Source organism: Rana temporaria, chromosome 5 (assembly GCF_905171775.1).
Source record: "Rana temporaria chromosome 5, aRanTem1.1, whole genome shotgun sequence".
NCBI classification, from domain to species: Eukaryota; Metazoa; Chordata; class Amphibia; order Anura; family Ranidae; genus Rana; species Rana temporaria.
In genome coordinates this window covers 161,686,166-161,702,006 of record NC_053493.1, presented here as the reverse complement: position 1 = coordinate 161,702,006, position 15,841 = coordinate 161,686,166, and the positions used below count along the sequence as shown (strand labels likewise).

Below are 15,841 nucleotides of genomic sequence, written 5' to 3'. Positions count from 1 at the left end.
GTGCGCCTGTCGCAGTAAAGGTACGCCGTTTCCGTAAGAGATACGCCGCCTAAAGATAAAGATGCCCCCTAGGTAGCGTAGCCAATGTTAAGTATGGCCGTCATTCCCGTGTCGAAATTTGAACATTTTACGTAGTTTGCGTAAGTCGTCCGTGAATAGGGCTGGACGTAATTTACGTCCACGTCGAAACCAATACGTCCTTGCGGCGTACGTACTTTGCCACAATGCACACTGGGATATGTACCGTTCGTAAAAAACGTCAATCACGTCGGGTCACAGTTAATATGCATAAAGCACGCCCCCCACATCCTCATTTGAATTAGGCGTGCTTACGCCAGCCTATTCACGCTACGGCGCTGTAACTTAGGAGGCAAGTACTTTGTGAATACAGTACTTGCCTCTCTGACTTACGGTGGCGTAGTGTAAATACGCTACGCTACGCCGCCGCAAAGATGCGCGCCCCTACCTGAATCCAGCTATTTATGTTGCACGTGACAAACAAAGCCACTTTTTTTTGTTTTGTCCTTTTTCTTATAAAAAAATATCCTTAGATGCAGGTGTTTATTCCTTGATAAGTATTACAAAAATAGAAAGATTTAAATGACCTGGAGCTAAGTAAGTCAAAAGTAGGATAATGATTATTCCCACTGCCTTCATCCTCAGGATTGCTTGACAAATGTAATTGAGGCGTTATTGCATCTCACTTGCATTTTCTCTGTTAGGTCGCTATTTACGATTTTGACTTAAAAAAATAAATAAAAAAGAACTTTCACAAAGCAAGACTAAGATATTCCTGTGGGGCATAAAAATGAATTGTGAAGGGAAGTCATCAGCTTCTTAAATGTGAAGGTGCAAGACATATAACAGATGTAGGACGCTGCGTCCTCTTTCCATTATTCATAAGAGTTACTGTCATTTTGCTCTCTACAGCAGGTGGCCATTTTAATTACTCATTATTACTTCTACAATACTGGCACTCTAGACTACTGCATGTAAATTATTTATAGGACAAGTGAAATGCAGGTCAAATACTGTTCATTCAAAATAAATATACTGTATTTATGGAAAAAGTTGTTATACTTTGATACAAGAGGTTGAATATATTTTTAAAACCATTCATAATTAGTAAGTAAATGTTGCAAAATAAATAAATAAAAGCAAATTAATTAAACTTTATTTTAATTTATAATAAAAGTATATTTTATATGTCATGCTTTTTATATGCAGTCATTTTATATCAGTTTATATCCGTCAGTGAGCTCCCAGCACTGAGACCGGGCTCTCACCTAGAGCCTTGGGTCTTGTACTAACAATCAGGAATCGGGGAGTTCAAGATCCCAATCACCTGATCACTGTGATATCCTCTGATTGGCTATCACAGGGATCAGTCACTGTGCAGCTGTCCCCTGTGTTTTCCCCCTCTTGAATGGAGAAAAGGATACATTGGGGTTGATTTACTATAGCGCAAATATGCAAATGTGAAAAAAAAAATACTCTCAAAATAGCCAAATCACGCTAATTAGCATGAAAATGGAATTCACTATACCACTCGGGAAAATATACTCCCAAAATTGAATTCACTATAGCTCCCAGACAACAGAGACCATCCAAATCATTACTCTTGCTAATAACATGGGAATTGCACACGGAAATAATGTTTTGAACATAATATTATTGGATAAATGGTACTTACAGTATCCCACAAAAGTAAGTACACCCCTCACATTTTTGTACATGTTTTATTATCTTTTCATATGACAAAACTGGAGAAATTACACGTTGCTACAATGTAAAGTAGTGAGTGTACAGCTTGTATAACATTAATGTCAAAATCGCTGGCAACAAAAGTGAGTACACCCCTAAGTGAAAATGTCCAAATTGGGCCCAAAGTGTCAATATTTTGTGTGGCTACCATTATTTTCCAGCACTGCCTTAACCCTCTTGGGCATGGAGCTTCACAGGTTGCCACTGGAGTCCTCTTCCACTCCTTCATGACGACATCACGGAGCTGCTGAAGGTTAGAGACCTTGCACTCCTCCACCTTCCGTTTGAGGATGCCCCACAGATGCTCAATAGGGTTTAGGTCTGGAGACATGCTTGGCCAGTTCATCACCTTTACCCTCAGCTTCTTTAGCAAGGCAGTAGTCATCTTGGAGGGGTCTTATCATGTTGGATATCTGCCCTGCGTCCCAGTCTCCAAAGAGAGGGGATCATGCTCGGCTTCATTATGTCACAGTACATGTTGGCATTCATGGTACCCTCAATGAACTGTAGCTCCCCCAGTGCTGGCAGCACTCATTCAGCCACAGACCATGACACTCCCACCACCATGCTTGACTGTAGGCAAGACACACTTGTTTTTGTACTCCTCACTAGGGATGAGCCCGATGTTCGAGTCGAACGTAAGTTTGACTCGAACACCAGGTGTTTGCCTGTTCGCTGGACAGCGAACAATTTGGGGTGTTCTCTGCAGATTCGAAAGCCGTTTAACACCCTTTAAAAGTCTATGGGAGAAATCAAATGCAAATTTTAAAGGCTTATATGCATGGTATTGCAAAAAGTGTTTAGGGACCTGGGTCCTGCCCCAGGGGACATGTATCAATGCACATTTTTTTTTTAAAACGGCTGTTTTCTTCCGGGAGCAGTGATTTTAATAATGCTTAAAGTGAAACAATAAAAGTGAAATATTCCTTTAAATTTCGTACCGGGGGGGGGGGGGGGGTTGTCTATAGTAAGTATGCCTGTAAAGTGGCACAATTTTCCCATGTTTAGAACAGTCCTGCAGAAAAATGAAATTTCTAAAGGAAAAAAGTAATTTAAAACTACTCGCGGCTGTGATAAATTGTCGGGTATCGGGAATACAGATAAAAGTAATTGAAAAAAAAATTGCATGGGTCCCACCCCAGTCCAATTAAAAAATTGTGTGGGGGTCCCCCCAAATTTCATACCAGGCCCTTCAGGTCTGGTACGGATATTAAGGGGAACCCTGCACCAAATAAAAAAAATTGCGTAGGGGTCCCCCTCAAAATCCATACCGAACCCTTTAGGTCTGGTATGGATTTTAAGGGGAACCCTGCGCCAAAATTGAAAAAAATCCATAACAGACCCTTATCCGAGCATGCAACCTGGCAGGCCGCAGGAAAAGAGGAGGGGACGCGAGAGCGCCCCCCCTCCTGAACCGTACCAGGCCACATGCCCTCAACATGGGGAGGATACTTTGGGGGTCTGTGATGGGGACATGTTGATGGGGACAAGGGCCTCATCCCCACAACCCTTGCCCGGTGGTTGTGGGAGTCTGCGGGCTGGGGGCTTATCGGAATCTGGAAGCCCCCTTTAAAAAAAGGGGACCCCAGATCCCGGCCCACCCTATATGAATTGGTAACGGGGTATATTGTACCCCTACCATTTCACAAAAAAAGTGTAAAAAAAAACAAGAGACAGCTTGGGACAAGTCCTTTATTAAAAAGAATAAAAGAAAATTGCCAGTGATGTAAATCCATCTTGCGACGATGACCAAAAAAGGGGAGAGAGGGAGGCGAGGGAGGCAGCCGCCGAGTGACGCTACACTACATGCTAATGTGGAAGTTAGATCGGCGAGTCACAGCTCAGATCGAGGCTTGGTTTGTTTTGCCTATTATTTAAGGAGGTGACGCAGCCCCTGTATAACGCCATCTCTGACGAAGCGTGTAGGTTGGAGGGATGTGCTGACGTCACCTTGTGTATTCCTTTGTGTCCCGGAAGGATGGTTTGTCTGGTTGTGCGCCGGCCAGCACACCAGACTTAAGGCTTTTAACGCACATTGAATATGTAAGTGTGATACTTTGTATTTTAATAAAAACCTAAAAGAATTTACACTATGTGGAGCTTTTTGTTTTTTATACAAATCCATCCATCCATCTCTGAGTGAATGAGAGGCGCCCTGTGGACAGGTCTACGTTTACACTGGGAGAAAGACCTAGGCTGGGTTTAAACGTGCTTTTTGATCCCCTGTAACGGGGGATCATTTGGATTTGGTAAGAAGCAAACCATACTATTTGGTGGCGGATTCTTCACATGGGGTGATCGATGGTGGCTCATTTCATCAGTTCCTAGTTATAAGCACTGGTGGACTTTTATATGAACTTTATAGCTATAAATCTGAAAGATTGATTTGTGGAATACAGATTTTAGTGTAATTCTATTTTTCTTTTAAATAGATACCTAACATGTCACCCTTTTGAAATTGCGCACACATGTGGAATGGCGACAAACTATGGTACCTAAAAATCTCCATAGGCGACGCTTTAAAAAAATGTAACGGTTACCAGGTTAGAGTTATAGAGGAGGTATTTTTTTTAGAATTATTACTCTCTTTAACGATTGCGGCGATCTCTCACATGTGTGATTTGAACACTTACTTGACTTACGCAAGCGGTTTATTTGCTGCGTGAGCAAGCCGGGATGGGGGCGCTTTAAATAAATGCTTTAGGATAACAGCCGAGCAGCTTTTAGCTGCATCGGTTGTTATTACTAAAGAGCCGACCGTTTGCTCTAAAAAACGGAACCGGGGTGATGCCTGCAGCTGCAGGCATCACCCCAGTGTAGCGCTCACCCCCAAAGGGGCCGCTGGTTGATTTGGGATCGGCGTATTAAGTTACCAAATTCTTCTGTCTAGGGGTAGTACTTGTGAGTGTGGATAAAAGAGCAAGTGTCCAGACAGTAGCGTGAGTTTTCAATGCTTTATTCCAAGGCCAACATGGCCAACATCAACATGACACACAGTAGAGAAAAGGGTTGATGAGTAGGAAGAACTTTTAGCATCAGGCCTTGGATATCAGAAGCATAGAGAGCAAGCCTGCTCTCAGCACAGACGATTCAAAATGTCGCCACCCTCGCCAGGGTGGGTAAGTGCCCCCTGGACAGGCAATTAACTTGAACCTGGCCGCCAAAGGGTCACTTGCAATAATCAAATCACTGGGAGGAAACAATGCCTCTGCCACAGGCTTAGTAAATTTTCTCAGTGTAGTCAAAGAGTAAGGATAACGAATCCTCCCAGTAAGTCCTATTCTGTAGGGTCACCTACTGACAGCAAAAAGGGGTACCTGTCATGTGGTGTGGTGACCGAATCCCCGGTGGTTCATCCAGGCCTCGCAAACAACCTCTGTACTTAGGTTCTCTCGAGCCAATCCCCCACCGTTCAGCTCCCAGCTTAGGATCTGGAACCCAGCAAGCCGCTGGAGTCCCTCTCTTCATCAAAAGGCTCCACGAGGTGCATAGCTTCAGCCAGGCAGGCCATGAGGATGGGGCCCGTGGATGCGCGCACCCTGAAGGTGGATGCCGCACCTGGATCTCGGGCCCCGCAGAGAACAACCGAAAAATGGCGGGTGCCACAGATATACCCCCCGCCAGCATGCCCAAAGAGGGAAAATAAAAACCCTGATTGGCTGCTGGGGAGAATGGTTCTGTCAGAACCCCTATAGAGCCAACTGTCGCCCAGGGGTGGCAACGCACCCCTGGACATACAGACTGACCCACGAGGCAGTTCTGAACTGGCAACAGCACAAACTAACAATTAGTGAATAGGAGCAACTGAAATCTCCCATTCCCCACTAACTTTAGCATGACGCCCCACTAACTTTAAAGGGGGGGGCGCTACATAAGTATAACCCCTAAAATTTCTGAATGCAAATGTGCGTACTGTTGGGTTAAGGTGTGGAATTCCAAAAATCACAGTTTACATCTTTTTGTTTTTCGATTTGAATATGCTTGGGCACTGCACAAATCAACACAGCTGCCTTAGGTGGGTGGTAGGTTGGCTGGGATTTGAACTCGTACTCTGATTTCTTTGTAGCGATCAGTGCACACCACCAAGCCATTGTGCTAAATTCACTGAGACCTTCGAAATAGTGTAATAGTATGATTAAAGAATTAACATAAATAATTACTGCTTTCTAGTCTCATAAAAAATGAAATTGACATAATAAAAAAAAACATATAACACATATGTAACTGTAAATGTTCAATACATGTAAGTTTACAGAATAACAGACATTACTCTGTAATACTCAAGGAAAAAGAGAAATGGAACCCCTACACAGGGCCCAGGGAGATTTTTTGGCTCCAGCAGCACTTCTATCTTTTGGGGATCAACCTGGTTACCTACCAGGTGTCTGGCAATACAAATTTCTTATGCAACTAACTACATCAACAGACCTGGACCAGCAGGCAGTTCATGTTTTTAACCGCATGATCAGAATGACCTGTATATGATGCAGCTTGTTCAGCTGTAAGTATTACAAGTCCATTACCCCTTCTGTTATATCCTATTATGTGTGATAAAAATATTATACGGTTTATACTGACCACTCTTCATACATATTATAGATAATTATGTGACTCTTCGCTATACCCCTGAAGAAAGAGAGACACCTCTCAGAAACGTCGAGACATTTCAGAGAATCACACCATACAATGCAATGCTGTAATTCTGAATTCATATGTACAAATACTTTGTGTCTACCTCTGATCATGTTAAAAAAAAAAAAATATTGAATTTTTTCTTTTGATTTTTCTAATAAATATTATATAAGATACACTTTTTCTCTATACACAATTTGTTTATCACAAGTGCCTTAAAAGTCCAGTTAGGGGTTCCATTTCTCTTTTTCCTTGACTTTTCATATGGATGTGGCACTGCACAAGACAGACACCGATAATTTTCCCTTTTTACTCTGTAATACTCATTCATAACTGCATTCTTTAGCAAAAGAAGAAAATAAACTAGGAATACTAATTGGAACATACATAAATAGATGTACACAAGGTACAGAACATCTCACATAAAAATGTTGTATTCACAATTATGTGATCATGGCTGCAATACAGTTCCATATAATAAACTTAGTAGCCATTGGCACTTGCACATCCGCTACAACGCTGATTAGTGCCAACTCGGCATTTACAAATGCATGTTCGCTGCTAAAAGCGCTCTTTTCATTCACATGTTCCCCTATTTAATTGGCTTAATTGGGTATTATTAAATGTAGAGCGACCAAAACGTCCTGGTTTTCTTAGTAAATCAACCCCCTCATATATTTTTCTACTGCTAGAGAGGAAAATGTAAAAAAAGAACAAATGTGTAAACAGTTTTTAAATGAAGAAAAAATAAAATTTACTTTCTGCTAAAAAAAAAAATATCCAAATAAAGAAAAGAAAAATCAAATGTCTGTCAATTTAGGCCAATATGTATTCTGCTACATATTTTTGGTAAAAAAAATCTCGCATTTGGTGCTTATGACAGCATTCTAAGGTCCGCCTGTCAGTTTTGACAGCGGACCTGAACGGCTGATCCATGCATTTCTATGGAGCGTCAGATGTCAGCGGAGACATGTCCGCTGACATCCGACCCGATCCGCTAAAAACAGACGTATGGGGATACGTCCCCATCCATCCATGGCGGATCGGATCGGATAAGATCTGATGAAAACGGACATGCTGTCCGTTTTCATCAGATCGTTTCAATAGGAAACAGCGGCGCCTGACAAGCCCCTCCCCACTCAGTGAGCAGAGAGATGCTTGTCATCCGCCAGCTCTGCAGAGATCAACAAACTGATCTCCCGCTGAGCTGGCGGGAGAAGGCGGACTCCGCAGCGATGGAGTCCGCCTCGTGTGGAAGGGGCCTAAAATGTATAATCAAAAATGTAACATAGACTGTTTCAAAAAGTAACTGATTTTTTTTTTTTAATATGTAAAAAAATGTTGTAATATCTGGTCATCGTGAGTGTATTAGGCTTTAGTAAATTCTTGTACATTTGGTCCAGGAAGGGAAGTTTTGATCATCCCTGGGGAAAGGATCTCTGAGGCCTCGTACACACGGCCGAGGAACTCGACGTGCCAAACACATCGAGTTCCTCGTCGAGTTCAGCCCTGAAGCCGCCAAGGAGCTCGGCGGGCCGAGTTCTCCCATAGAACAACGAGAAAATAGAGAACATGTTCTCTATTTTCTCGACGAGTTCCTCGGCGGCTCCATCGGGCCGAAAGTGTACACACGACAGAGTTTCTCGGCAGAATCCGGCTCTGACCGAGTTTCTCGCCGAATTCTGCCGAGAAACTCTGTCGTGTGTACGAGGCCTCATTCTAGTAAATCAGGAACAATATATGAAAAGAAGCTTTACCTTCCATTTGCCTGAAGGTATCTTAGAAAACAAGGGAACACATGAAAAGTAAAATGAACAGCAAGTAACTAAGGTTAATAAACTATTTTAAATTAACAACCAGCCCTAGCTGCTGGAATTAACCTCCCTGGTGGTATGATTATTTCAGTTTTTAGGTGCTAAAAGCGGTACCATTATTTTGCAAGGAAATTTGGCGTTTTACATTGTAGGCCTGTAATTCTTAGGAATAACTCACTTAAATCTGTCCAAACAAGAGTCTGGTAGACATCTCGGGTATGATAAAGTTTGAAAAACAAAAATCAAATTATAATATAATAAATAACTATAAATAATTATACCAAATAATAATATAATTATAATAAAAATTATTCAATATTGTAATCAAATCAAAAACACTGAAATTTGCTCAGTTGCAGAATTGTCGCTGTCATTACTTTTATTTTTTTATGACGAATTTCCCCACAAATCGATATCGCTCAATTCTGCAAGTGATTATAATTTATTATTGCTGTTTTATCGCTATACAAAAGTACATGTAGGACACTGGGCAGACCACTAGGGACAAAGGGGGTGTGTATTTGTTACATACAGTACTGTAATCTGTAAGATTACAGTATACTGTATGTAATGTGTTTATTTACTTTTTTGAATTTGGCGCCATTCTCCGCCCCCGTGCGCCGTAACTTCGCAGGGAACGGAGATCGGCGGCACACAGGCACTGTGTGAATCGAGCGAGGACGCCACTCGCTCACACAGCGGGGAGGCATTGCAGGATCCAGGGACAAGGTAAGTAAACCATGCCTGTGGATACTGCAAGGCGATCCCGAGTCTGGCTCGGGGTTACCACTTTTGGTTCTGAAATCTTAGCCCGAGCCAGACTCGGGAATACTGCCAGGGGGGTTAAGAAGTGAGAATTAATTTGAAAAACATGATACTTTTTGAAGAGGAATCAGTCCACAAGAAAAGATAACTAGTACATGAAGCAGTTTACTCACTAGATAAAGTGACAAGTGTTTTCTGAGTAAGTCAGTATTATAACAAAATTTACATAACAATATGACATTTACTCTGTGCATAGACATTCGAAATAATAATCACTAGTGTCTGGGCACAGAGCTGCATCAATACCTCTTGATTTAAACAAAAGGCAACAAAAATGTGGAATTTAAGTGGCTGATTATTTAACAAAAGCAGCATGAATTAAAAAATTAAAAGCAATTTTCCTAGTCTTCCGCCAACTCACCCACAGTCTACACCACTATGTGATCTTACTTCATAACTAAAAATCTTACTTATGATGTTTTTAATTCCCTTTATTTTTCTTTGGCGCCTACGGGCCTTTTCCTAAAACTGGTTGCATTATTTATCCAAGTTCTGATGCTGCTCCTAGCTCTGTCCTCATTTTGTTCTCAAGTTTTTCAGATTTCTGCAGGTGAAGGAACAGAAAAGAAAACAGTTCTAAAATAAATGTGTAGCCTGTTGATGTTCAGGTATATAAGAAGATCCCTAGGTGTACCAGTCAATCAATGGCATAAAAATTAACCATTGCAGGGTTTTTTTACAGTTTGTATTCCAACATAGAGGGTGAGGGCAGTACTACCTATTTGCATAATTATTCATTCACCAACAACATTTTTACAATAGGTTAACATAGAATGTGCATATCTAAAAGTCTGGTTAATGATGTCAGCCAACAGCCCCACACGTTTGTTTACATTTAGCAGTCCACCAGGAAGATCCTACACAATGTGTAGCATGCCTACACAATTTCATATGAACAGCTTTCCAGTGATAAATAAAAATGTATATGCTTGCTTTGACAGCACTGCATGTAGACTTTTGTTTACCTGCATATTTGCTTAGCCTGTTCAATTGCATAACAAGCTGGCCAATATGGCTTTTTTTTTTGTTACATTTATGTCTTATTGCACTACCATATTCTGATTGTCAGTCAGCAAATTTGGTTTGCACTGTATGTATCATTAGTGTACAATTTGCTACACTGTGTTTCATATGCACACACACATTTGTGTACTGATGTGAGCTTGCAATGCAAGCATACCATAGCAATTTTTGCCTGCTCTCGGTCATATCCTTTACAAAATGTAGTCCTATATTTTGTAAAGATTAAAGCGGAGTCATGTTGAATTTAATTTTTTTTAAAGTCAGCAGCTACAAATACTGCAGCTGCTGACTTTTAAAATAAGGACACGTACCTGTCCAGGGCGCACGTGATGCTGGCACCCAAAGCCTATCTATCGCTTGGCTCTCGGGTTCTGCCACTGCCATCTTTGGTAAGGGAATCATGAAGGGAAGCCTTACGGCTTCACTTCCTGGTTCCTTAATGCGCGTGCACGACTCGCACTGCGCATTCCCACTGGTCCCTGCTGTCTTCTGGGACCTGTGTGTCTCCCAGAAGAAGCCGGAAGTGGTGTAGATACCCGCGGGTGGCTCGGGTATCTATGCCCGAAAAGTGGGAGCAAAATACCTGTATTACACAGGTATCTGCCCCCCCTCCCCCCCTGAAAGGTGCCAAATGTGACACCTGTGGGGGGGAGGGTTTCGAAAAGCGTAAGATGAATTCTTGGGTGGAACCCTGCTTTAACATTTATTCAGGATTTACAGTACATGCTTCCTTCTAAAATGTACTTATATTTTAATTGTAATTGATTTACTTCTATTTAATTCCTTTCTGGTTGTTTGGCTATTCATTTTATGATAGACAATACAGTACCGAGTTTCATGAACAAAAAAAGGTGATATTATAGAACTGATGTGCAAAACTACTGTTCAATGACTATAGATGTGTAGAATGCTTTTATAGTGCCAGCAAAATTAAGTGCAAATTGCTGATGTGGCACCACATTCAAAAGAAGTACAAAACAAGGGAAAAGGGACTTTAAGGGTTGTCACTCATAACTCCAGATAAAGGCAGTGAGTACTCACAAAGAATTATAAAAATACAAATGTTTATTCACAACAAAAATACCATAAAAATGTATATAAAAACCTCAAACACTAGTCATAAGTGTAGCCAGTATTCCCAAACTGAATTAGAGTATATGTGTTCTAAAAGGACCTAGCCCGTATGAGACATCAAAAGGAGTAATGACATCAACAATTATCCATAAATGTATACCTAGCTTTTTCGTAAGATACTATTTATATTGGGGAGCAAATCATAGTTATTTACAACATACAATTATAGAATTCCTGTAACTATAGTCCAGCTGAGTACTCACATCAGGGCCGATCCTAGAGTCACAGGCTCCTGGGTGCAGAAATATTTCTGGCGCCCCCACATGGGCGTGGTTATTTTACCAACTCCTCCCCTTTACAAATGTTTCTATGGCAATGACTCAACCACAGAAATGCTCCCCCACAAAGTCTTCATTACCCTGGGACCCTTACATGATCTCTTTACAATAAACAAAATACAGGAAGAGGAGCAGAGTTCTTTATTGGGACCTGGAGGGGGGCCTCTCTGATGGACACAGAGAGGGCTTCTGTTAGAGAGTCTGTTAGAAAGACCCCCAGACATACTACAGACATCATACAGGAGATGATCAGAGACTGCAGACATAGTACAGGAGATGGTCAGAGACTGCAGACATAGTACAGGAGATGATCAGAGACTGCAAACATAGTACAGGAGACGGTCAGAGATTGCAGACGTGGTACAGGAGATGGTCAGAGGCTACAGACATAGTACAGGAGATGATCAGAGACTGCAAACATAGTACAGGAGACGGTCAGAGATTGCAGACGTGGTACAGGAGATGATCAGAGACTACAGACATAGTACAGGAGATGATCAGAGACTGCAGACATAGTACAGGAGATGATCAGAGACTGCAAACATGGTACAGGAGACGGTCAGAGACTGCAGATGTGGTACAGGAGACGGTCAGAGACTACAGACATAGTACAGGAGATGATCAGAGACTGCAGACGTGGTACAGGAGGCGGTCAGAGACTACAGCCAAGGTACAGGAGATGATCAGAGACTACAGACATAGTACAGGAGATGATCAGAAACTGCAGACATAGTACAGGAGATGATCAGAGACTGCAGACGTAGTACAGGAGACAGTCAGAGACTACAGACATGGTACAGGAGATGATCAGAGACTGCAGACATGATATAGGAGATGGTCAGAGACTGCAGACATGGTACAGAAGATGATAGAGACTGCACACATAGTACAGGAGATGATTAGATACTGCAGACATAGTACAGGAGATGGTCAGAGACTGTAGACATGATATAGGAGATGGTCAGAGACTGCAGACAATAGTACAGGAGATGGTCCATTAGACCCCTTTCACACTGGAGATGTTTTTCAGGTACTTTAATGTTAAAAATAGCGCCCGAAAAAAGTCTCATCTTCAATCCCAGTGTGAGAGCTCGAGTGCTTTCACACTGGAGCGGTGCGCTGGCAGGACATCGAAGTAACTTCTTTGAGGCACGCTCTGCAGCCCGAAATGGAGATGAAAGGGGGAGGCATTCCAACTGGAGTTGCGGGATCCCAGACTCCCAGTGTGAGGAATTAATTTCTGCACATCAGCACTCAGCAGCCACTGAAAACTAGAACCCTCTTGTCAGGAAGAGGACTGCCAGAAGGAGGAGAGAACTCTGGAACTTCGGCGCCCCCACCTCTGCAGGCACCTGGGTGCAAAGCACCCTGCCTAGGAGTTATGAGTGGCAACCTTTAGAGTCCTTTTTTCCTTGTTTTGTTGTTTTATTGTGAAAGCCTTTACAGTTTAATTAAACTGAACATAAGCAAACTGCAAGTAATCATTATAAACTATAAAAAACAATGCTGTAAATGTTCTGTGAAAAAGTGTTTTATAAACAGCAAATGTAATATTGTTTGAAATTTAAATTATATACTTTTGTGTTTTTTTTATAGGACCAAACTGCTTTGCAGAGACTATTGTAATCCCAGCGGGAAGAGAAATAAAGACTGATGATTGCACTATATGCCATTGTACCTATGAAGAAGGCACCTGGAGAATTGAACGACAAGCACTGTGCACTAGACATGAATGCAAACAGATATAATAAACTTTAAAAAAGAAAAACTCAGAGGCATCAATGGACTTATAGCAACGGACAATCTCAAAGGAACACATGGGAAATTTACATGGATGAAACTGTTCCTACTGTATTTCTTTTTCATAAAATGTAAAATATAATAATTTTGACAAAAATAAGATCTAGATTTCTGTCTGAATAAATGTGTATTTTTCACGGTAATTACTTAACTAAACAATATTCTATATATCTACACATCCTTGCAGACCATAAAAATAAATGTTTTATACAGATAATTTGAGTTAAGATGATCTACATTTATTGTGTCTTATACCTATATCCTTTTTTATCAAATAATAAATTAGGTAATGTCATGATTAATAATAAACTTTATAAAGAACACTATATGGATGATTTGCTAATGGGGTAAAGACTGTTCACTTTTCAAAGTGAATATTGGTAAATAAGGTGAAATTGTGTTCACCGTCAGTATCTAATCATAAAAAACAAAAAAAAAAAACATTGGGGCAGATTCAGGTACCTGCACGCCTAGTTACGGCGGCGCAGCGTATTGTATTTACGCTACGCCGACGCAACTTACAGGAGCAAGTGCAGTATTCACAAAGCACTTGCTCCGTAAGTTGCAGCGGCGTAGCGTAAATGGGGCCGGCGTAAGCCCGCGTAATTCAAATGTGGAAGGGGGGCGTGTTTTATGCTAATGTGTGATGACCTGACGTGATTGATGTGTTTTATGAACGACGCATGCGCCATCCGTGTACATATCCCAGTGTGCATTGCTCTCAAGTACGCCGCAACGACGTATTGGTTTCGACGTGAACGTAAATTACGTCCAGCCCTATTCACGAACGACTTACGCAAACGATGTAAAAAATCCAAATTTCGAAGCGAGAACGACGTCCATACTTAACATTGGCTGCGCCACCTAATAGCAGGAGCAACGTTACGCTGAAAACGACTTATGCAAATGACGTAAAAAACTACCACCGGGCGCACGTACGTTTGTGAATCGGCGTAACTAGGTAATTTGCATAATCTACGCCGAAAACGGCGGGAGCGCCACCTAGCGGCCAATGTGAGAATGCACCCTAAGATACGACGGCGTAAGAGACTTATGCCAGTCGTATCTTAGGCTAATGTTGGCGTATCTTGCTTTCTGAATACAGAAAGAAGATACGCCGGCGCAGATTTGAATTTACGCGGTGTATCTATAGATACGCCGACGTAAATTCTCTCTGAATCTACCCCATTGTTGCTAGCACATGAATGAGTACCGTATTTAAAGTGAATAGGAAAATATATGGTGGGGAGCTGTGAGATTGCCATCATCCCAATATATATAGAATAAGAAAAACATTCCATGATGCAGGACTTTAATAGGCGATGCAGACAAGTAACCACATAGGCAAACAAGTATATAAAAATATAAATTATATAAAAGCAGTGTGTAAATAAGAGGAGAACCTCTATGGAACAACTGAAGGGTGAGACATCCACAAGGGTGGATGTCTCACCCTTCAGTTATTCCATAGAGGTTCTCCTCTTATTTACAAGCTGCTTTTTACCCAAGCCCTACTTCTGATTTCCCTTTCTAAGATGATTTTACTCTGTTAAAAATACAATTTATATTTTTATATACTTGTTTGTATGGTTACTTTTCCGCATCGCCTATAAAAGTACGTCATCTAGGAGGGTCCTCTGGAAGGAGCACTGTCCCCATTCAAAACGAGAACAGACCCTGCATGCTGATGGCGATCATGGATATCCTGCTGGCATGGAAGGTACCGTACCAAGCATCAACAACACACCTTCCCACAGACAGGGACTACAGACTGGGACATGGGGCACAGGAGGGGCTGCAATGATGGGCACAGTGAGACTGCATTTGATGGGCACAGTGAGACTGCATTTGATGAGCACAGTGAGGCTGCAATGATGGGCACAGCGAGGCTGCATTTGATGGGCACAGCGAGGCTGCATTTGATGGGCATAGTGAGGCTGCATTTGATGGGCACAGTGAGACTGCATTTGATGGGCACTGATGAGGCTGCATTGAGCTCTTGTATCATGCCTTCAGCCTCTGACCATCTCCTGTATCATGTCTGCAGTCTCTGAGGGAGTCTGCAGAGGAGTCAAGAGTGGGAGCACCGCTGGGATGGGGGTCATGGGAGAAGTCAGATGTCTGTGGACTGTGGAGAGGAGACTATAGGATAAAACTAGAGCCACCAAGCTGGAGCCGACTGACTGAGCCTTGCACGGTGCACCTGAGAGGAGGTCGTGACAGCACCTCTAGGCCAGTCTGAGGGGGGTCACTGATGTAAGGGGAAAGTGAATATGATAATGTAAGGGGGCACTGATATAAAGGGTTCCCCCTTATATCAGTAACCCACTACCCTTACCGTATTCTTTCTACGGAAGGTGCCCCCCCACATTCTGAGTTCCTGGGGTCCCCCTTGAAGATTGACCACTTTTACCTGGAATTTGCTTTTATATATATAAAGCCCTATGTGATTTCATATATGTCTTATCTATATATAATACACTCTTCAAATGTGCTTTAAAATGTATGGTTTTCCCTTTCATGAACAAGAAAATAATGCCGCTATGATGTTACGCTGGTATAATAATGCTG

At 41.9% G+C, this 15,841-nt stretch overlaps 1 protein-coding gene across 1 annotated transcript in view; it reads left to right on the top strand.

The window, feature by feature from the left end:
• Window positions 1-13,487, top strand: part of VWC2 (von Willebrand factor C domain containing 2) — a 606,745-nt gene extending 593,258 nt beyond the window's left edge. The window contains exon 4 of the mRNA XM_040353321.1: window positions 13,067-13,487. Within this exon, the coding sequence (XP_040209255.1) occupies window positions 13,067-13,218 (152 nt within the window). The 3' untranslated portion in view covers window positions 13,219-13,487. The remainder of the gene's footprint in view (window positions 1-13,066) is intronic.
• Window positions 13,488-15,841: the final 2,354 nt, after the last annotated feature.